Here is a 22,927-nt window from a genome sequence, read left to right as displayed (position 1 = left end):
TAGAGGTCAATAGTTGGGCTTCCATCCACTCTTTTTGATTCAAAGTTTCAAGAAATGTGAAAATAAAACTGAATGGAAACGGCAGAAATGTGAAAAAATGGGCAACAAAGTTTTTACACTTTTGCACAAATTGCGACAGCCCTAATCAATATCCACATTTACATGGCGGGATGTTTGAAGTGAATGATGAAGAAAAATAATTTTTGCCCTTTTGCTTCTTTTTTTTTTTTTTTTTTTGCGCCATTCAGGCCCTCAAGCTGAAGACCATCGTGCGAGGCGACGCCCCCACCAGCCTGGTCACCAGCGGCCTGTGCAGAAAAGAGGTGACGTTGCGCAATCGCAAACGGCTAGCGCACAAATGTGCGTGCGTGCGTGCGTGCTGACGTGTGCGTGTTTTGCGGCAGCCGTGGGAGTCGCAAGCCTTCTGCGGCAGCTTCCCCCACGAGGTGGTGTGCGCCGACTCGTGGGGGCCGGCGCTGCTGGTGGCCACCGACGCGGCGGGGGTCCTGCTGCTGGACGGTGAGCCGCCATGAATTGACATCCGCGTCCAACGCGCGTTCGTCAAAGCTTGCCCTTTTTTCAACTGGAAATCCAAAAACAAAACATTTTGGGATGTTTTTACACAATTTGCAAGTTCAGGATGCAAACGCAAAGAACTACTTTTGTCTAAATGAAGCTCTTTAACTTAGCAACTTAGTTTATTAGAACCAAATGTCACAAGATGGCGGCAAAGTACTGCTTTTGTCTAAATGAGGCTCCTCAACTGGCTTCAACAAAGTTCCATAGAACCAAGATGCCACAAGGTGTCGTTAAAGCACTACTTTTGTCTCAATGAAGCTCTTAAACTTAAATCATTGGAACCAAATGTCACAAGGTGGCAGCAAAGTTCTGCTTTTGTCTAAATGAAGCTCCTAAACCTCATTGGCACAAGATGATGGCAAAGCACTACTTTTGTCTAAATGAAGCTCTTAAACTTAATTGGTCGGAACCAAATGTCACAAGATGGCGGCAAAGTACTGCTTTTGTCTAAATGAGGCTCCTCACCTGGCTTCAACAAAGTTCCATAGAACCAAGATGCCACAAGGTGTCGTTAAAGCATGAAGCTTGTAAACTTAATTGGAAACCAAATGTCACAAGATGGCGGCAAAGTACTGCTTTTGTCTAAATGAGGCTCCTCAACTGGCTTCAACAAAGTTCCATAGAACCAAGATGCCACAAGGTGTCGTTAAAGCACTACTTTTGTCTGAATGAAGCTTGTAAACTTAATTGGAAACCAAATGTCACAAGGTGGCGGCAAAGTACTGCTTTTGTCTAAATAAAAGCTCCACAACCGGCTTTAACGAAGTTCCTTGAAACCAAGATGCCACAAGATGTCATTAAAGCACTACTTTTGTCTCAATGAAGCTCTTAAACTTAAATCATTGGAACCAAATGTCACAAGGTGGCAGCAAAGTTCTGCTTTTGTCTAAATGAAGCTCCTCAACCGGCTTCAACATCGTTGATTCATTGGCACAAGATGATGGCAAAGCACTACTTTTGTCTAAATGAAGCTCTTAAACTTAATTGGTCGTAACCAAATGTCACAAGATGGCGGCAAAGTTCTGCTTTTGTCTAAATGAAGCTCCTCAACCGGCTTCAACATCGTTCGTTCATTGGCACAAGATGATGGCAAAGCACTACTTTTGTCTAAATGAAGCTCTTAAACTTAATTGGTCGGAACCAAATGTCACAAGATGGCGGCAATGTGCTGCTTTAGTCTGGATGAAGCGCTTCAACAATATGTTTTTCAATTTGTTATTTTTGATCCAAGGCTGTAATTGAATTTGATTGTGTGCTAGATCAGAAACAATAGTGCTAAGAAAATAATCGTTTGCGTTTGCATGTCTTGATGTTCAATTGCTAATGGAAACAAGGAAGGACACTCGGGTTCTCAACGAGTCACGCGGATGTTGATGCTGCGGGCTCATTTTTATTTATTTTCCCTTCAGGCCCTGTTTCGCCTTCATCCAGCACGGGTGAGCGCCGCGCCACGTCCATCGATCCGACGCTTTCTCAAGGCGTTTTGTCTTTGTTTGTTTTGTTTTTTGTTCTTGAATTGCTGCTGGCTGTTGTTTTTGTGTGTCAGAGGCTCAGGCTGCGCCGCCGCCGCCGCCGGTGCCGGTGCCGGTCCAGGTGTTTGACAAGACGCTGCTGGTGAAGCAGATGCACATACTGGAGCCTCAGGACTTGCTCATCACCAGAGCAGACAAAGGTGAAGACGTTTTTGCAGATTTTCTGTTTTCTCGCAAGGGAGGGAACAAAATGGCAGTTGGCGTCGAAGCTGACGAACTGCACTGTAAAAAAAACGAGCGTGATATTGATTTGTCTTGAGATCATTTTTCTGCCACTAGATGGCATAATTGCATTTGTAAGACGTTGGTGACAGCTACGTGAATTTTTCTTTTCATCGTAAGAGCTATGTAATCTTTAACATGAAGTAAATTCCGCACATTTTAAAAATGGTAAATGTTTTCTTGACATTTACAGTTCACACGAATGTAAAAGTATTCTCTTATATTTACGAAAAACTTGACTTCTTATACTTTAAGACAATTCAAAATCTTTTTCATTTATATTTAGAATCACTGAATTTGAATTGTAAAAATATTTATTTTTTGACTCTTTGACTGCCAAAAACGTTAAATAACGTTTAGTAAAATCCTATGGAGGAGTGCCAAAGACGTTAAAAGATGTTTGTTTCAAAACAGAGGTGAAACTAACTTGATTACTGAAAAACGGAATAAGGTAGAAACAAACTTTTTTTTTCTGATGAAAGATGAGAGTCCAATCTTTCATTTGGTAGTATGTGTGTTTCCATAGTCCAAACACATCATTTTCTGTGGACCTTGAAAGATCAGTCAAAAATGCTTAAATCGGCTGGCATCCACAGCATCCCTTTTCTGAAAACGTCTGGCAGTCAAAGAGTTAAGTGCAATATTTTTCCTTTTTTTATTTTTTAACATTTTTATGTTTTGGGGATGAAACTGAATGCAGACATCCCAAAAATGTAAAAAATCTAAAATAAAATAAAATGGAAATAGAAAAAGTGTTTTTCACATCGCAGCGATGAAATGTTTGTGTAAGACTTAAGTGATCATAACACTAAATCATTTAACCAGCTACTTCCTCGGCAAAATTTAATTTGCAATTTATTGTTTGCGGTTCTGATAATTAAGAAGACTTGATGTTCCATAATTAATGTCGGCTTGAAGTGAAGTCAATCAGGAAAAAAAATCGAATGTGAATCCAAATCGAATGGATTGAGGAAATTAAAATTGATAGCCAGAATTGATAGTGAATTGTCCAAATAGACAATCGAGACTCTCCAGAGGTGGGACCAAATCCAAAACGTCTTCTCCTGCTTACGAATTGTCAAATTGAAGGCTGACGCGACACGACGTGGATGTTTTCATAATGTTTATTAAAACTCATTCACTGCTATAAATGAAAAAAAAAAGAAAAAAGATGATTAAAAATTGGAGGAATTTTTTAATTGTCATTAATTGCTAGACTTACGATACGATACGATATACTTTTATTTTCCCCGTGGGGAACTTTTTCCTGGACTCCGTCCAGCTGCAGTTTACAGTAAAGAGAAAACAACAGAATAGAAAGAGATACAATTAAAATTAAATAAATAAGAAGTGCCAGAAGTCTTCACAGAAGTACTTCACTAGTTAACTCACGATTAATCACAAATTTTATATATTTTCCAAATGTACAATAAAAAAATTATAGGTTTTCATACTCTAGTTAACAAAAGTGGACAAAAATGTAAAACTAAGAGAAATAGTTCAAATACATTTTTGACGTTTATAGCCGTCAATGGCAGTGAATGAAGTAAAAAAAAAAAAAAAAAAAAAGATTATTAAAAATTCACAGCATCAGGTGCTAAAAAATTTAAATCGTAATTATTCGCATGACTTCACTAGTTAACTTGTGCAATATTTTTTTTTCTAGGTTTTCATACTCTTGTTAACAAAAGTGGGAAAAAAATGTTAAACTCATAGAAATAGTTCAAATGAATTTTTGACGTTTATAGCCGCCAAACTGTCTTTCCCAGGGAAGGACGCTCGTCTGTACGTCTTCCGACTGAGCACGCTCCGGAGAGGCCTGGAGGAGCGTCAGCCGGCCCGCGGGAAATGCGACAGCCGCGAGAACAAACTGGAGAAAACCAAAGGTGGGGCCGTGACCCCCTTTTCACACTGCAGGCTTTCCCTTTCCCGTGTGCTGTAGCGGCCGTGAGTTTGACAACCATGCGGGCCCCACCAGGTTGCCACTTGTACTCCATCAACACGCATCACGGCTCGGAGCTGAGGATCGTGGCGGCCATCCGCAACAAGCTGCTCCTCATCACCCGCAAACGCTCGGAAGGCTTCAGCGCCGTCGGCGGCGCCGACTCGCCGGTGGAGGACTTCCAGTACATACGGGTGCGTCGCGCTCATGGCCCGCCCCCCCAAATTCCACACATTTTTGGTTGGCATGGTTTCACTTTAGGTCAGCGCTATTCAGTCCCCGGTCGCCATTTTGTTTCCTTTATAACTCTTTCACTGCCATTGACGGCTATAAACGTCAAAAATTCATTTGAACTATTTCTATGAGTTTAACATTTTTTTCCCACTTTTGTTAACAAGAGTGTGAAAACCTAGAAAAAAAATATTGCACAAGTTAACTAGTGAAGTCATGCGAATAATTACGATTTGAAATTTTTAGCACCTGATGCCGTGAATTTTTAATAATCTTTTTTTTTTTTACTTCATTCACTGCCATTGACGGCTATAAACGTCAAAAATTCATTTGAACTATTTCTATGAGTTTAACATTTTTTTCCCACTTTTGTTAACAAGAGTGTGAAAACCTAGAAAAAAAATATTGCACAAGTTAACTAGTGAAGTCATGCGAATAATTACGATTTAAAATTTTTAGCACCTGATGCCGTGAATTTTTAATAATCTTTTTATTTATTTTTTTACTTCAATCACTGCCATTGATGTTTTTGAACTATTTCTCTTAGTTTTACATTTTTGTATGAAAACCTATAATTTTTTTATTGTACATTTGGAAAATAATATAAAATTTGTGATTAATCGTGAGTTAACTAGTGAAGTACTTCTGTGAAGACTTCTGGCACTTCTTATTTATTTAACTTTAATTTTATCTCTTTCTATTCTGTTGTTTTCTCTTTACTGTAAACTGCAGCTGGACGGAGTCCAGGAAAAAGTTCCCCACGGGGAAAATAAAAGTATATCGTATCGTATCGTAAGTCTAGCAATTAATTACAATTAAAAAATTCCTCAAATTTTTAATCATCTTTTTTTTTTTTTTTTTAATTTATAGCAGTGAATGAGTTTTAATAAACATTATGAAAACATCCACTTAGGCTAATTAACTCATTTACTCTTAGCCATTTTCACTGAAGCTTCCTCCCGGTTGTTTTACTGGATTTGGACTGATTTTGCAAAGCCCACAGAATATTGTGTTCTATTGCTATAGAAGCATTTTAAAAAGTATATTTCTGTTTGCGTTTTGCAGCAATTAGCATTAGAATATAGCTAAGTTTCATCATTGTTCACATTCCTGGTCAAAAAAAAAAAGCCCTGGCCGATCTCTTATACTCTGCTGCCACCTGCTGGCGCCCAATCAGTTAACGCGGCCGCGCTCGCTCCCGCCAGGAGATTTGCCTGTGCGACCCCCCGGCGGTGATGGCGCTGGTGGACGGGCCGACGGGCGAGAACGACAACATGATCTGCGTGGGCTACAAGCATCAGTTCGACCTCATCAACGAGAGCACGGGCGACGCCTACCGGCTGCATCACGTCGACGCCAACAAGGTGGGGCGCATCGACCCAACCTTCCTTTGACATCAGGAAAATGTCACCACATCGCACACTACGCCAAGCAAAAGCCTTCTTTTCTACACCACTAACAAAACATGATTCAGCATTTTAAACATCCAAATGTTCGTCCAGGACATTTCAAAATAAAATTCCGTTAGCTTAATGCTAACTTATGATGTGCGAGACCATAGGCCAGTGAATGGAAATGAACGCGGATGTCGCGGGAATTCTAGACCTTTAACTACTGCTACCCAAACCGGGCATACAATATAGCATATTTAAAAACTGCGCCGTTGTGGGAGTGAACATCGATTTGACACCTCTTTTTCTTGCCATTCTTCTTTTTCTTCTTTCGATGTCTCAAAAATCTGCGATGCAGCAGGCACGCGACGTACTGTACTACTTTTATATCCAACACGCGTGCGAATGGAGTTGATCGTTTTGCTTTTCGTTTCCGCCCACAGGTGAATTTTGTGGCGGCTGTCGACGTGTACGAGGATGGCGAGGCCGGTCTGCTGCTGTGTTACAATTGTGGGTACACTAACACCTACGTGACTTTCTTACCAGGACCAAACTAGGAAGAAGTGCTACTAGTACTAATAGTGACGTTAACATCAAGCACTTTACAGTCGTACTAGTAGCGCATATGTTGACTAGTGTACAGTTCATGTCTTTAATCATTTATAACAGTCGTACTAGTATACCAAAATTGTCCTAGTTTCAAGAATAAAGATCCTACTAGTGCATGGTCTTAAGACGGATTTCAAGGATATCATATATTTTTATTTTTATTTATTTATTTATTTATTTATTTTGACAGCCAACAATTTTCATTCCTACTTCCTTCCTGTCAGATATTTGCTCGTACAAGAAAGTGTGTCCGTTCAACGGCTCCACGCCGATGATCCAGTCCAACACGTCCGACTTCCACTTCAGCTGGAACCAGATGCCCAACTCTATCGGTACGTTGCCACGACAACGCGCCCCTCGGTCGCCATGGCGCGTCGAGACATATGCCGCGGTGTGTGTGTGTGTGTGTGTGTGTGTGTGTCCGCTTTTCACAGTTCACACAAATATATACATTCAGGTAGCGAGCATGTAACGAGTATTTCAGATTCCAGATCAGCAGGGAACGGCATATCGTCACACGACAGTAATTGGCGGTAGTAAGAATTGCTTTCAAGACGTGATATCGTGATGTCGTCGTTCGTCGTGGGACGAAATAGCAGCATCGCCGTGCAGCGCAGCATTTTCTCAAAAGTTATCGTATCGATGCTCCAACATGTCACCAAGATATCAAGTACAGTAGTCGTAAAAAGCAAGATTGAAGAATTTTCACATTCGGTCATCTTCGGCAAAAACGAGGCTGCGCTGAAATACTTCCTGTTTTCTTTCTACTTCATTCAAAACTTAAGACCCATTTTTATTCCTTGGCTTTTAGTTCAGCGTGTTTTTTAAATATTCTATTATAGTAGAATGTATATTATAAATATATTATAATCTACTATAATAAATATATATTTTTTTTTTTTTTTGTAATTATTTTTTCATGTATATATTTTTTTATTTTACTTATTGTATTGTAGTAATTTATTGACCGTTTTTCCAATTTTTTAAGTTAGTTTTACTAGATTGTTTGTGCATGATCGTGTGCGGATCTCAATGTGCAGCACTTTGGAAACAAATAAAGTCGATTGGATGGGATTGAAACTAATTATTGTGCCGCCATCTAGTGGTCCATAGTAGAATTACGCCCCAAAATGAAGAGGTGGCAGAACAAAATAACCAAAAATGTGTGTGATAGTGGGACAGTGGCTCTGGAATCGGTGGTGCTGCCTGTCATCTCAGCGCCGGCGTTTGTCGTTGTCCGCAGTGTGCGCCTTCCCGTACATCCTGGCCTTCACCACAGACTCCATCGAGATCCGCCTGGTGGTCAACGGCAACCTGGTGTACACGGCGGTGGTCCCGGAACTGCAGCTTGCCTCTTCGCGGGTCAGTGCTTGATGTTTTTTTGGGGAGAAGACGACTCCGATGGTACCGATTGTTCCGTTAAATGACGAGAAGTTGTCCAGGTGATGAAGTAGCAAAGCAGCCCCGGACCTTCATCTTGCTATAATCGTGTTTGAGGTCTGCGGCTCTTTGTATGTATTCTGTTGTGACCTCTCGGATGAGTCGATTCGAAATGAGGAAGACTTTCTGGCATGAGCGCAAAATGCCGCCTCAGCTCTCTCGTCTGTCTCCGTTTTACGAGCCCGGCGGGAAAAAACGGGTCCGCCGGTCCATCTGCGTGCAATAACAAGACGCTCGTATTTCACGCACGCAAACACTGCAAAGTGAAATCTTGTCCGCCATCCAAAATGTTGCCGTTGCTCGCAGTCGGACATCTACTTTGCGTCGTCGGCGCCGGTGAGCTCCGCCTCCAACTGCAGCTCCAGGGACGCCAGCTCGCAGAGTTCCCCGCAGACGCCCACCGGCTACGAGATGCCCGTTTTCCCGTCGCCGCTCGGGGACGGTAAGGACGACGTGACCAGGGTGTTGATGTTTGTTCAAGAAGGTAACCCCCTTAATGTTGTGTTTGCTGTGTGTGTGTGTGCGTGTGTGCCCCTCTTCTTGATCCCCGGTTCAGATTCTATACGGATCCCCTACGGTACCAAGCTTTCGCTGTACACGTCTAAGGACGCCGAAGGTATCGTGAACGACGTCGCGGGATGTTAAGTCAACGTAACGTCATGTCGTTTTGCTGCCGCTCACTCACTTATGAAATGGGGGGGAAATGTGTATTGGGGGGGGGGGGGGTTAACATTAAGCAAAATAGTGGCTGAAGGCCTAACTTGGGACACGAGCCCGACCCTACCTTTGAGAGCTCATTTCAAACCTCAACCCAACTTTGAAACCCTAACCCGATGTTAAAACTCGACTTTGAAACCCTAGAAGTATTTTAAAACCTTAAGTTAAAACGCAAGCCTAGTTGAACTCCCTACCCCTAATAATAAACCCTACCTTGAAATCCTAACCCTAATTTAAAACCCTACTTCAAACCCTTAACCCTAGTGTGAAACATTCATCTGAAATTGTAACCCTTTTTTTGAAACCCTACCCCTAATTTAAAACCTTAACCCCGTTTTGAAAGACTCATTTGAAACCCTAGTTTAAAACCCTGCTACCCAGCCAACCTAGCTACCCGAACCCTAGCCTGAAGCAATCATTTGAAACCCCAACCTCAATTTCAAACCTTACCACTAACTATCTAAGGATTTGACACCCTAACCTAAACCACCTAAATTTAAAACCTTAACCCAGCTTTGAAAGCAAAAGTTTTGCGTTGTGGTGTTTCGGATGACTTCTTCAGTTCTCAGTTCAGGATGAGGACTGAAAAGGTGCCAGGGTTCAGCAGTGATCACAAAGCTCCAAATTGTGGAGTAGTTGGTGCCTGCAAGCAGCCAACAAGGGGGCTGGGGTGGAGGGGGGGTGGAGGGGGGGGAGCGAAGGGGGGAGGCGTGATTTCCAGATTGCGCTGTCGCCATGGAGACTTTTGTCAGCACAGTCCTAATAACAAAAGCCACCAATAGGGAAGAGGAAGTGGGTCGGGCGGGGGCGGGGGAGGATCGAGAGGGAGTTTTCCTGGAGCACCTTGAGGGAGGCGTGGCGGCGGCGGGGGGTCATGTGATGTCACTGCAGCAATTAGCGCTAAAAGCTCTCGTAAAAAAAAAAAATCCCACTTAATTGGCTGGAGTGACTCACTCATGACGGGAAATAAAACCCTGATCGGCCAACTGACCCCCCCGGTGACCTGCACGGGCGCGTCCTGACCTTCCATTGGGTGGCTCTCAAGAGTGACAACGGCGCCCCCCAGTGGCCACTTTAGCAGCTGTCAAGGAGTGTTCTGGAAGCACAAATTCGAGCTTGAAAAGGAAACCCAAGTTTATAACTCAAACCCTAAGTAGAAATCATAACTCGAAACCCGAACTGTAATTTGGGCAGTGTTGACACCAAAATCTGTTTTTTTCCATGACTTTGTTGTCATAATTCCTTCTTTTTTTTTTTTTTTTATTGTTGTTGTTGTGATTCGTGTCGTGATTTTTTTTCTCTTCTAAAATGCCACAACTTTCGCATGTATCGTTTCGCATTACTTTTTTTTAAAGCGGCATCAAGTTTTTGTTCTCACATCAGGATTTTATTGTCAAAATACACCGACTTTTATTCTCTTATCATATTCTGACGTTATTCTTACATTACCACAAGGTTGCCAGTTGCTTCTCATCACGAAGCTAAAGTAAGCTAAGCTAGCCTATTCCTTCCATGCCATGTCAATGTCAATTTGACCCCCCCAAGAAAATGGTCTCATTGTGTGCCTAAAGTGGTCAATCTGACCTCTGACCTGGCCGCAGGCGAGTCGGCGTGCCGGCACATCTTCAAGATCCCCCTGAGCAACCTGGTGGGCCGCAGCGTCGAGAGACCCCTCAAGTCGCCGCTGGTCAACAAGGTGCTGACGGCGCCCAGCGTGGCCCCCGCCGCCGGCGCCGCCGCCTGCGCCTGCGCCTGCGCCGCCCCCCTGGTCGCGGTGACGCACTCGCTGTCGTTGTCGCGCATGGAAATCAAAGAGATCGCCAGCCGCACGCGCAAGGAGCTGCTCGGTAAATATCGTTTGCACGTCGTCGTCAAGCATCGTTAGCGTTATTTCATCACATCATTTCTTGACAACATTTATTTCAATATATCTATAATATGCATATATGTACTGTATATGTGTGTTTCATATATTTTGTATTATATATTAAAATTAATTAGTTCTAATGAACTGACTAAAATCCTTCCAATACATTTGGAATTTGAAAAACAAATGATGCAAGACTGTTTATTTTATTTTCTTGGTATAATTTACAAAATCTAATTAACCAATCAAGAAGCTTTCATGATTTTATATATTGAAATAACAAATTATTTATAATGACTACAATAATTATTTGTGACTTTTTAAATGCAAATATGTATATTTCACTGGAGCTGCCTAATTAACCAATTTTTGGATAAAACAAAAATGATTAAATGTATATGCAAAAAATTATATTTATTTTATTTGCGATCAATAATAAACCATTTTAAATGCACGTATATTTTTTCCTTATTTGCAGTAAATAAATAAAATGTATTTACATGTATTTGTAAAAAAATTTTATTTTTACTGTTTCTATTTTATTGTTTACAATACATGAAAAAAATTGTGTATATGTAAAATTGACACTAATATTTTTTTATTTTATCTAAAATGAATGCTGAATTGTTTTATTAAATGAATAGAAACATAACATTGATTTACTCAATTAAATATTGTTACGTATAATTAGACGTTAAATCTGTATTTATTTATTATATTACATTTTTTCGTATTGATTATTAAATGAGACAATGGAGTAACAAAAGATAACAAATAGAAAACATCTTTTTAACAGGCCTGACGGAAGAACCGAGCAGTAAATCGGACGGCGGCGCGTCCAAAGCGAAGAAAGCGAGCAAGAAAAACTCTGCGGCGGCGGCGGAGGCGGAGCCCAAAGCGCGAGCGCTCACGTCCACCAACAGCGACAGGTCAGACACCGGCTTCAATTCGACCATTTGTTTACCGCCGCCGACAGCTTGTAAAAGAGTCACAAAAGAAACGCTGACATTTTTTCTCTCTCGTCAGGTTGGACTTGGAAGTCGGCGACGCCGACCACGTGGACGCGGCGTCCATTTTGGAGGCCGAGCCAGAGACGTCGGTGCTCCGAGCCGACAGTCCGCTGCCGCTCGCCGGCGCCTTCGCCCTCGCCGCCCCCTTCGAAGAAGACGTCCTGGACCTCAAGTGAAGACAATCCCGCTGTGCACTTCAACTTAAACAACCACTCCCGTACCTTCATCACAAAAAAAAAAAAAAATGGGCTTTTTAGGTGAAATTTCAGGATGGCTCTAAAATGCACTTGAGAACTCGCTTTGAACACATTCAAAGTTTACTATAAAACTGAGACCAAAAAAAACAAAAGAAAAAAATGAAACATTTGTCTACCTAATAAACAAAACATACTGTTATATCATTTTGGCTAAGTCTGCTAGCTTAATGCTAACATATAATATGAAGAACCATATGCAAATTAGCATCAATGTCACCATAATTCTAAACCTTCCAACAACTCCTACTTAACATAACAAAGCAGCAAAACATACAAAACAGATATAAAGAAGAATACTCACAGGCACGTATTTTCTTTCAATTACGTTAAAATAGTAAGGAGGAAAAAGTCATCAAGTTGCAATTTTATCAACAGTCATATTTTCACGAGGGGGGGGGGGCAATATAATGAGGGAAAACATGATAAAACTAGAATGATTATGTAATTTTATGAAAATAATGTGAAAATATTATGAGCAAAATGTAAAAGTCTCCTAATAAAAGTCAACAAGCGCAACGCTAACGTGCAATGCAAAATGTCATCAAAGGGCTAACGGAATTAGCATAGATGTTAGCCATTCTAAATGCTACTTTAGCACACGGAGCAGCAACACATACAAGCAAATGTGCTACAACATCCAGCAAGTGAATACACTGTGAGTGTAGAAAAGGTCAAAGTTCACCAGTAAAATCCTGGAATTTCACCTGAACGCTCGATTTCCCAAACTTTTTCTGCGTAGCGTATATACCCTTGTCGATTTTTGCTTGCTGTGTACTTTTCATCCCCCCCCACCCCCCCCACACACACTTTTTAAAATAATTTTTTTAATGTTCCTTTCATCTCCCCACTTTCAAGATGGCTGCCGTGTCAGACGGACGTGTCAGTGTGTGCGTGTTTGTCATCAAAACTTAAAGAGCAGCGACCGCCGCTAGCTTCTACTCGCGGCCATTTCGCGCTCTCGAAAATGTCATATGTATTTAAAAAAAAAAAAAAAAAAAAAAAAACTTGAGTCACGTCCAACCCACATTTTCTCATTTAATTGTCGTATCATAAGATGTGATTATTATTTTCCGGGAAAGCGTACGAAACACTTGTAGAAGTCTGTTTATACACAAAGTGGCGTTATGTCTGCGATGATATTTATACATGTATTATATCAAAACAAATCTATTTTATTCTCTTATTTAGTAAGGAAAAAAAAAAGAGAGTACTGCATTTGGAGGTTTCTTCTCTGGCTTCTTCCCCTTTTCTTGAGTGTACCCCAGGTTGAAAACAGGGCTGGAGGTTTTTCCCAAGTGCCATTTCCCAGCAGCCAGCGCGGAACTGCGTCTCCTCTTTCGGGGGGGGTTGGCGGTAGCAGCCATGATTGTAGTCCTTCTCCAGGTAACCAGAGTCCAAATTTATCACAAGAAATACGCACGAGGGCTTCTTTCCTTAACATCTCCTCCTTAACAAATTTCAACAAAATACAGCGAACCCCCCCATGCATCGCTCGGAACATGTTCCCGGGTCCACCTGGAAAACCGGAAGCTTCTTGCTAACATGTCGTTAGCCTTTCACAAGTCAGCTCGGTTCGTGCTGACATACATTTGTCGAGCGCCATTGATGGGCTAAAAGCTAGCATCAATCTTACAGTATTTTTTAACCCTTTCAAGAAACTGCAGCGTTGTTATAACTCTTTGACTGCCAAAAACGTTAAATAACGTTTAGTAAAATCCTATGGAGGAGTGCCAAAGACGTTAAAAGACGGTTTTTTTTCAAAACAGAGGTGAAACTAACCATTTTCTATTGTTAATTACTCAAAAACGGAATAAGGTAGAAACAAACTTTTTTTTCTGATGAAAGATGACAGTCCAATCTTTCATTTGCTAGTATGTGTGTTTCCATAGTCCAAACACATAATTTTCTGTGGACCTTGAAAGATCAGTCAAAATGCTTAAAATCGGCTGGCACCCACGGCATCCCTTTTCTGAAAACGTCTGGCAGTCAAAGAGTTAATTAACACACACACAAAATATAAAAAGGATTACCAAAAACATATCTTTTAATCCAAAGAAATTCGGTTAGTTGAAAAAAAAAAAAATTCAAATTTGAATGGTTGCTTCGCATATGTATTGTGTTAAAAAAAAAAAGTTTAATGCCTAAAAATGGGCGATAATGCAAGGCAGTGAAGGGGTTCGCTGTATTTATATACAAATCTATTTTTCAAAATCCATGATTCGTCACTTTTAAACACTCACCATCGCCTGCTCAGGTCCGGGGTGGTATTGCGAGCGTCGACATTTAATCCACGTTTACTTCAAAGCAAATAAATAAATGTTACAATCTAAAGTTAAATTGATGAACAAAATCCACTTTTTAAGGAGCAGCCCCCGCAGCAGCCTTCGTCCAACTTGCATGACCTCCTTTTTTCACCTCCTCAACCCAAGAAATGTTAACACACACACACAATGTTGTGAAATGTTTACAAAGGTACTCCACTCTCATGTTTGCGATGACGGCCGGGTTCCGTCTACGCGTTTGTTCCCACTTTGTTTTCCTTGGTCTACCTCCCCCTTGGCTGTTTGGTTTTCTTGTTGTTTTTGTTGTTGTTGTCGTTTGGACTGTTGCTGAACCTCTCTGTGCTATCCAACGAAAGGAAATTCACACACACACACAATTGAAAGCTGTTTAAGCATTTATTCCATATTTTTAATATCTACTAGTACTACTAGCAAAGCGTTAGATGTTAACTAACAGGATTTCAACATCACTAGTTGTACATGTAGCGCACATTGGGAGCACCCCCCCCCCCCAAAAAAAATACATTATTTATTTATTTTTCTATTACAGTTTTTCTGGGTATTTCTGCTTTTTTTTTTTTTTTTTTTTTATAAAATAGCCCCCCTGTTTATCAGAATTAGTTGATGTTTTTCTCATTTGTTTTCACTTTCAAAATAATTTAGAAAAAAAATTCAGACAAAATCAATTATTCAGCAAAAATGAAAAAAATAAAATAAAATAAATAAAATAAAATAAAATAAAATAAAATAAAATAAAATAAAATAAAATAAAATAAAATAAAAAATAATTATTTCCAAAATATAGGTCAAAGTATCCTTAAAAATAAGGGGGGGGGGGGGCTGATTATTGTTTTTCGAAAAACAGAAAAAAACACTCTGAAAGACAGAAACGGCCAAATTTCCCCCAAACAAACCCCAACAATAAATGACGTCCATTCCGTTTTTTTTTGTTTTTGTTTTCAGTGAAGGCACTTTCTGTAGAAATGTGACGAAAGACGAATCAACGTCGCTCGATCGATGACGCCATCCATATTTTTTCAGCGGCCTGGACATTTATTCGCTAAAATTGATTGCGGACCTTGAACTGGATGTCGAAGGATATCGAATAAATGCTCAAACGGCTTCCCACGCACACACGCAAGGGAAAAAAAACAACACCAAGTGTCTTAAAACTATTGTACCGCCATCGTTTTTAATGCCAAGTACCACTTGTAAATGTTTGTGTATCAAATGTGGCCTCAAATGATGAAGCAGAGCTGAACATTTATGATGATGATGATGACTATTAATATGATTATTGTTGTTATGACTATGATTATCGGAGCAGTTATTTGAAACGAGTGCTGTTGACCACCGCTGTGAAAGGAGGTCTTTCCGTTTATTGATATGTAATAAATATTTATGGAATTTGAGTCCAGGTCAGCCTTTTTTCTTTTTATGTGTGTGTGTGTGTGTCAAGCATTTGTAGACGTGGTGAGTTTTTTTTTTTTTTGCACTGAACTTGCGCTGTTTGCTGAACCCGATTCCATCTCACTCCCCTGCCTCTCGCAGAACAATCCACAGGCTGTTCCAAGATAAACAAGGGCCTCCTGACGGGAACCCGCCTGGAAAATCCAGACAGGGAGGACAGAAAATCTCAAAGCCGAACAGGACCAGGCAAACGTTAAAAAGGACGAAACGTTTACGCGTCAAATTGTCAAATCCAAAGAAAAATATGATCATATAATATATAATAATAATAATATCAACAAAATATGCATATATGCCATGATGTGCCCTCTGACCCGTCATTTGCCCATTTGGGCTGGTTATATATAGTCACATCCACATATACATTTTTTTTTTTAAACTGTTATTAATACTGTAAAAAACGAACTAAAACTAAGCATTTTTTAAATAACTAAAAGTAATCAAAACTAACAGAAACACCCTGAAAACGATTTAAAACTAAGTGTAAAAAGCAAAACTCAAAACAAAATAACTAACTAAAATGAAAATTCCAAAACCATAATAACGCTGCTCATGTGTCAATACATGAAAAAAAAAATAATTCGTAAGTTGTTTTTGATGCCTGTTGACTCAAGTTTAAAAGTAAGAAAAATCTATTTACAACAAATCAAATCAAGTCATACCTCATATTAAAGTACTCAGCGAGAACTTTCCAAAAATATAATTCATCATGTCCATATATTCTCGTGTCACAGCTGAATAAGGAAAACACATGATTTTTTTTTTTGCTTTGTTTATTTTTTTGTGCCAATTGACACAAGATGAAATATATATATATATATATATATATATATATATATATATATATATATATATATATATATATATACAGAAGTGTATACTTGCATTTTCACAAACAACATTGAGTTACAGTTCATACTAAAGCTCTCAAATTTCCCTATTTGTAACTATTGAGGCAATATGCCTGAATTTAATAACACAACGACCCACGAAACAGTTTTTCACTGAAGAAAATATAAAAAAAATATTTTAAGAATTGAATCAATATTTTGTATTATTATTCTTGATTGTTATTGTACGACGATTTTGTTGTTGTCATTTTGACAAGTAACCTTAAGTGTGTCACGACTCTTTGCCTTTCTTTACACTTCCTGCCAATAAAACGTCATATTTTTTTAAAGCGCACGCTGCCACATGTAAAAGTTGTGGCCACGCCCCTTTTTGGGGATTAAAATGGCTTTTCCTGGGATCCTCCCACCTCTCCTGTTTCTTTTGTCCGTGAGGGAAAACTCCATAATGGCCCAGAATTCCGGCTCGGGAATATGAGTCACGGGCCTGTTGGAAAATCACCGGGGAGGGGGAAAAAAAAAAGCTCTTCTTTTTTATTCCTTACAAAATATCATAAAACGGCCCCTTGAGGCATGAGGTGATAAAAAGAGCATTTCAGGGTAATGCCGTCATGGGTGCCCCCCCCCCCCCCCCCTTCCCGCCCTGCCTGGCCCCGCAGGATATCAACGCAATTACATAACAGGCGCAGGAATGCTGGAGCCGGGACGGGAAGCGGGAGCCTCACTTGCTCATTAACGAGATGGGGACCGTCCCAAATAGTTCCTCAAAATGTCCACTAGAAAAAGAAAAAAAAAAAAAAAGGGGAGTAGGGAATGAGGAAATGATTCCGATTCATTCGTCATTTCCGACTCCTAATTAGCGCAAAGGAATTTTTGTACTAAATAGTGACTTATCAAAAGACACTTTGGAAAGAATACCACTTTGACTTAAAAAAAGGAAAAGAAGACTCGGGTTTGCTTTGAGCGGTTTATTTGTTGTAAAAACATCAAACAAAAGAGTTCAACAATGGATGTTTAAAAGAACAAAAAGTTCAACATTTCTTCTAACACAAGTAAGCTAGCTTAACGCTAACATACAACGAGATTAGTCCGAATTTTAATGAAGAAAGTGTCTTTCGTTTTCATACTTTCCGCAGGAAAAGTTGTCATTTCATTGAGAAAAATATTTGGATTTTTAAGCGCTCATTTTGTTTTGAATGTCTTCATCATTAGAAGACGAGAGAAAAAGTGGTTCGTTCAGAAAATAATTATGGGGGGTAAAAAAAGAAAAATGTCACAATTATCACAAAAAAAAGGTGGATTTTTTTTTCTTGAGAAAATATACATTTTACCCCAAAAAAGTACATTTATTGCATGTTCAGAGGAAAACTCTTAGTTTTAGGATGCAAAATGTCAAAATTCCGGGCTGCGGAAATGAGCATAAATAATAATCCTTCGTAACCCACCAACAAATGACATTTGAACACAAAGCAGCAATACGCGTAAAGCATACAACAACACTTACAGACATATTCTTTATTAATAAAGTTAAATTATTATGACAACAAAAAAACGATGAATAATATTCACGACAACAAGATAGCGAAGTCACCCTTTAGTGGCTCAGGAGTGATTTCGAACGCGCCGCCGCTTTCTCAGCTTTTATTCTCACACACAAACATACAAAACCAAAAACAACAACACGTTTGTTAAATAATAAATAAATATTCAGAAACATGAAATATTCAGTCCACGTGAGGAGCTTCCTTCGAGTTTTCAAGTAAAGGAAAAAAATAATCGCTGAACCGAGCCAGTGTGACTCGATTCCCGATGCTGTCACAGCACACACACTTCCAGCAGACAAATTGTTTGTGTGTAAACATGAGGACGAAAATCCGGGCTTCCCAAACTTTATCCGGCTCCGACGACGGCCTCACGGAATCACAAATCGCACGTCCGTTCGGGATTCGAAATTAGCTTTTGGATGTTTACGGGAAAAAATTTGTTTACAAAATTTTTATATAAACTCAGATAGAGACTGTATATATCTTCTTCCCAGAATGCATTGTGTGGCGCAGTTAAAGAAGTTATAAGGACGTTAATCCTTGTCAGATGTGTTTATGTTACCAGTTGTTGAATTTTTGTCATATTTAACATGTTTATGTCAGCCTAAGTTTTTTTCTTCTTCAAACAAGCCCTTTGTGGGCCTGCTCCGGCCCGCGGGCCATATGTTTGACACCGCTGCTCTAAAATGACTTTGACGTTGACTTCTTTGCAAAATTGTTAACATTAGTGTCAAGATGTTCACAAACTTTTTTGTTGTCGTTCACCCCAAAAACAATACGAAAACAAATACGGTAGTTTCAATGTTTCCAAAAAGACAAGATGGCCTTCTATGTTTACCAAAAAACACCTGTTACGTTTTAAAAAACTAAATGATCCAGCGAGCAAATATATTTGCTTCACCTACGACAACCTACGAAAACATCAAATTGCCTTCTATGCTTGGGAAACCCTCGCCACGCCACCTTCACTAAACTTGCGTTGACGAGTCCGACATTGGTCCGTCTAAGCGTATGTGGCGAGCGCGGCCAGAATTTGCACGGCCATGGACAGGCAGGGCACCTGCGCCGTCACGTAGGCCAGCGAGCGGGCGGGTGCCGGCAGGGCCAGCAGGTAGGCCACGCTGTGCAGCAGGCGGGCCGCCGTGAACGCCAGGAAGTGGAGGCGAGCCATGGCCAGGGACGGGCCCGTCAGGGAGTAGATGGCGCCCAGGAAGAGGAAGGGGAAGATGTTCTCCATGTCGTTGCGGTGAGCTCTACCATGCAAGGAAATGCATCGCCATGCGATGACAGGGTTATGCTGGCTCGTTCGCTTTGTGTTGCACTCTTGTGGCTATAATAGTGATCTAATAGTGTTGTTTAGTGATACTGCTGTTACAGTAACATAATGCAATCGTGTCATAGTAACATGACTGTGTTATGACAAGTGCTGTGTCATGTTTTGTGTCCCATGAGTGGGCCATACCTGCGGCATCGTTCTACGTCAGGATCCAGCCTGTGAAATTGCAGTCCTCCGTGTCTCATTGCGTCTTCTGGGTTGGCAAAAGCCTTCGCAACACAACAAAACAATCATTCATTAAGAAATCCTTCCATCTGTTCATCCGTTAAGAGCATTCACTCACTCTGTATCATGGCGTTCATTCATCCTACAAACATGCGCTCGCTCGCTCGCTCACTCACTCTTCTACCATTCATTTTCAAAACACCCACTCACTCACTCATTCTCAAAATTTCAAAATTTGATTCATCCACTCACTCACAAATACTTTCACTATTCGTTCTCAAACACCCACTCACTCGTCCACTTTCAAAACATTCACTCACTCACTCGGCCTTCTACCATTCATTTTCAAAACATTCACTCATTCATCCACTCACTCACAAATACTTTCACTATTCGTCATCAAACACCCACTCACTCATCCACTTTCAAAACATTCACTCACTCGCCCTTCTACCATTCATTTTCAAAACATTCACTCATTCATCCACTCACTCACAAATACTTTCACTATTCGTCATCAAACACCCACTCACTCATCCACTTTCAAAACATTCACTCACTCGCCCTACTACCATTAATTTTCAAAACATTCACTCATTCATCCACTCACTCACAAATACTTTCATTATTCTTTCTCAAACACCCACTCACTCATTCACTTAAGAAACATACTCACTCACTCGCCCTTCTACCATTCATTTTCAAAACATTCACTCATTCATTCACAAATACTTTCACTATTCGTCCTCAAACACCCACTCACTCGTTCACTTTCAAAACATTCACTCACTCGCCCTTCTACCATTAATTTTCAAAACATTCACTCATTCATCCACTCACTCACAAATACTTTCACTATTCATCCTCAAACACCCACTCACTCATCCACTTTCAAAACATTTACTCACTCACTCATCCTTCTACCAATCATTTTCAAAACATTCACTCATTCATCCACTCACTCACAAATACTTCCACTATTCATTCTCAGCCACTCAGTCATTCACCATTCATTTTCAAAACCTACTCACTCACTATTCATTCTCAAAACTAAAAAAATCATTAACTCATTCATTCACTCACTCACGTATCCTACCATTGATTTTTAAAACATCCACTCACTTGTGCATTCTCAAAACATTCATCCACTCACTCACTTCCACCATTCATTCTCAAACGTCCACTCACTCACTCACTTATATGCATTTTCAAAACCTACATTCAACTTACTCTTAATTTTCCAAACATGCACTCACTCACTCACTCACTCACTCACTCACTCACTCACTCACTCACTCACTGACCTTCTTTCGCAACCTGACTTGTCCGGTGATGAAGGCCAAAACGTACATCTTGAGCAGCAGCAAAACAGCGTAGAAAACAAAACAGGAGAAGACGTTGTTTCTTAACATGACCGCGATGAGGAAAGATCCGTTTGTGATCCAGCGAGAGAAGTGAGACGTGGTGGCGGGCCAAGAGAGAACACCGAGAACCCCCCCCCAAAAAAAAAAAGAGGAGCACAAGGAACGGCTGCGTGCTGAAAAGTACGAGCCGGACGAGAGGAGGGCCCGCATTTGTAGTCTGCGTTAGCCTCCGCCCACTGACTCAAATGATGATGATGATGATGATGATGATGATGATGATGATGATGATGATGATGATGATGATGATGATGATGATGACAGTCTGAGCCGGTGAGCAAAAGCATTCATTGAGGATTCCGCCGTGTTTTTCCCACACGTGCGATGTCTAAACATGCATCAGCGCTGCCCTGGGGCCAATCACGGCAAGGCGGCAAACAACTCAGGAGACTCTTTTTTCTTTTTTTTTTTTTTAGCTTGTAAAGCACGCGTGCCATTTCCCGTGACTGCCTCAATTGGTCTGTTCAAAAACTAGACCTAAAAAGATAGCAGTCAGGGTTAGCTATATATTTAAAAATAAAAAAAAATAACGAGCAGCCTCTTCTAGGCTGAATCTTTAACAAATGAGTTCATTAAAGGCTAATTTGTCTTTAAGCTTTCAGAAATTTTCGGAAGTTTTGGAAAACACACACAAAAATAGTCAGAAACGTTATAAAGTAAGGGAAAAAAATGACACGAGGTTCTTTGTCAACATTTTCCTTGAGATTTTACGAAAACATTTGATTAGATTCGTTGAGGGCGAAATGAAATATGATATTGACAAAGTTGTGCGTCAAGTTTTCCAAACACGTATGAAAATAGTTTTTCATGTTCTAAAAAATGATATTGAAAGTTTACGAAAAACATTTTGCAAGTTTTTCTTGTGTTTGCGGAAAGATCAAATTGGCCTAAAGTTTACAAAAACGAGCTGAAAGCGTTCATCGTCGTTTGTTTGAAGACTCAAAATAGTCGTCGGTTTGACATTTACAAACATTTTTTGAATTTGCAAAAATGTCCAACGGTTCGTCCTCAACGCCTGCAATTGATAGGTCGCCGTGACACTCGCACTCCGGCGTATTGTGACTCATGTTGCCAGCAATTAAGTTTCTCCGGGAAACCTTTTGTGGTCATGCTGGCAAAACAGGACGAGTGCGGGCTAACGTGCTTCACATTCGCTTGCAACACTTTCAAAACTTTCCATTTCAACACCAAACTCGTATTACTCAGGAAACATCACACAAATGATTAAGACCGCCGCCAACCTTGCTGGCCAACTAGACTGGATTTCCCCAGGAAATATTATTCATAATCTTACACTGGGAAGGCTCACTAAGTGCGAACACATAGTTAGCGAATACTCTCATGCATAGTTTGTCATTTACTGTCACAATAGAAAAAAGGGGAAAAAAATAATTACGACTGTTTGCATTGTCAAAATAGTGGCCAGGGACTACAGTTTAAAATTTTATGTTAACATATTTAACATTAAAACAATATTAATTTATTTGAAGTGAAAAAAAAAAAAAGTAATATAGTGTAACCATCTCCAAATGTTTTTTTATGCTAAATAACAACACCTTTTTAGTTGCTCAACTACACAGTGTTGTGGTGTTTTGGATAAAAAGGGTGTGGTTTATTTGAGGTCCGGTTCTCATTTCTTTCAAGTAGATGACATAAATGTGTCTATTGTAGAGGATGCTGGCACTATTTAAATAAAGAAGATCAAACAGTTAATACATGAAATTGAACTTGAGAAAGTTCCATGTGTCACTTGGGGGTGAGGCATTTATTTGAAAAACAACAACATGAATTCAGTCGGCAGTGTGAAAGTGTCTAACCACAGTAAAGGTAAAAATACTCACCAATTGAACCACCTTCTTTTTCTAAGGGGAAGCTAAAGCTGTCTATTTTGAGGAAATGTTTGTTTCAATACAAATAAGCTGAAATAAAGCCAAGATGAAATTATTACCTGCACTCTTATAGGGTAAGGTGTCTATTTCCAGATTAAAAAAAAGAACAAACATTTGGAGATGCCTGCTTTAACAGGCAGTTTGAAAGGCGATAAACGCAGCAACAACTCAATAA

At 40.1% G+C, this 22,927-nt stretch overlaps 2 protein-coding genes across 5 annotated transcripts in view; one reads left to right on the top strand and one right to left on the bottom strand.

Moving 5' to 3' along the window:
- Nucleotides 1-15,491, top strand: part of garnl3 (GTPase activating Rap/RanGAP domain like 3) — a 47,072-nt gene extending 31,581 nt beyond the window's left edge. For all 4 annotated transcript variants that reach the window (XM_077585342.1, XM_077585340.1, XM_077585339.1 and 1 more), the window contains exons 17-31: nt 249-323; nt 405-519; nt 1,989-2,015; nt 2,126-2,251; nt 4,103-4,219; nt 4,312-4,469; nt 5,712-5,870; nt 6,341-6,407; nt 6,731-6,838; nt 7,750-7,868; nt 8,253-8,388; nt 8,503-8,562; nt 10,265-10,510; nt 11,327-11,459; nt 11,557-15,491. In XM_077585342.1, coding sequence (XP_077441468.1) covers nt 249-323; nt 405-519; nt 1,989-2,015; nt 2,126-2,251; nt 4,103-4,219; nt 4,312-4,469; nt 5,712-5,870; nt 6,341-6,407; nt 6,731-6,838; nt 7,750-7,868; nt 8,253-8,388; nt 8,503-8,562; nt 10,265-10,510; nt 11,327-11,459; nt 11,557-11,716 — 1,806 coding nt within the window. In that variant the 3' untranslated portion in view covers nt 11,717-15,491. The remainder of the gene's footprint in view (nt 1-248; nt 324-404; nt 520-1,988; nt 2,016-2,125; nt 2,252-4,102; nt 4,220-4,311; nt 4,470-5,711; nt 5,871-6,340; nt 6,408-6,730; nt 6,839-7,749; nt 7,869-8,252; nt 8,389-8,502; nt 8,563-10,264; nt 10,511-11,326; nt 11,460-11,556) is intronic.
- Nucleotides 15,492-17,350: 1,859 nt separating this feature from the next.
- Nucleotides 17,351-22,906, bottom strand: ptges (prostaglandin E synthase). The gene is made up of 3 exons (XM_077586171.1): nt 20,747-22,906; nt 19,404-19,486; nt 17,351-19,194 (listed from the first exon to the last, which is right to left on the bottom strand). Exons 1-3 carry the CDS (start codon nt 21,014-21,016, stop codon nt 18,945-18,947), a joined length of 603 nt encoding a protein of 200 aa, XP_077442297.1. The 5' UTR covers nt 21,017-22,906; the 3' UTR covers nt 17,351-18,944.
- Nucleotides 22,907-22,927: the final 21 nt, after the last annotated feature.

Source organism: Vanacampus margaritifer, chromosome 14, assembly GCF_051991255.1.
Source record: "Vanacampus margaritifer isolate UIUO_Vmar chromosome 14, RoL_Vmar_1.0, whole genome shotgun sequence".
Classification (NCBI taxonomy): Eukaryota; Metazoa; Chordata; class Actinopteri; order Syngnathiformes; family Syngnathidae; genus Vanacampus; species Vanacampus margaritifer.
This window is presented reverse-complemented; position numbering and strand designations above follow the sequence as displayed.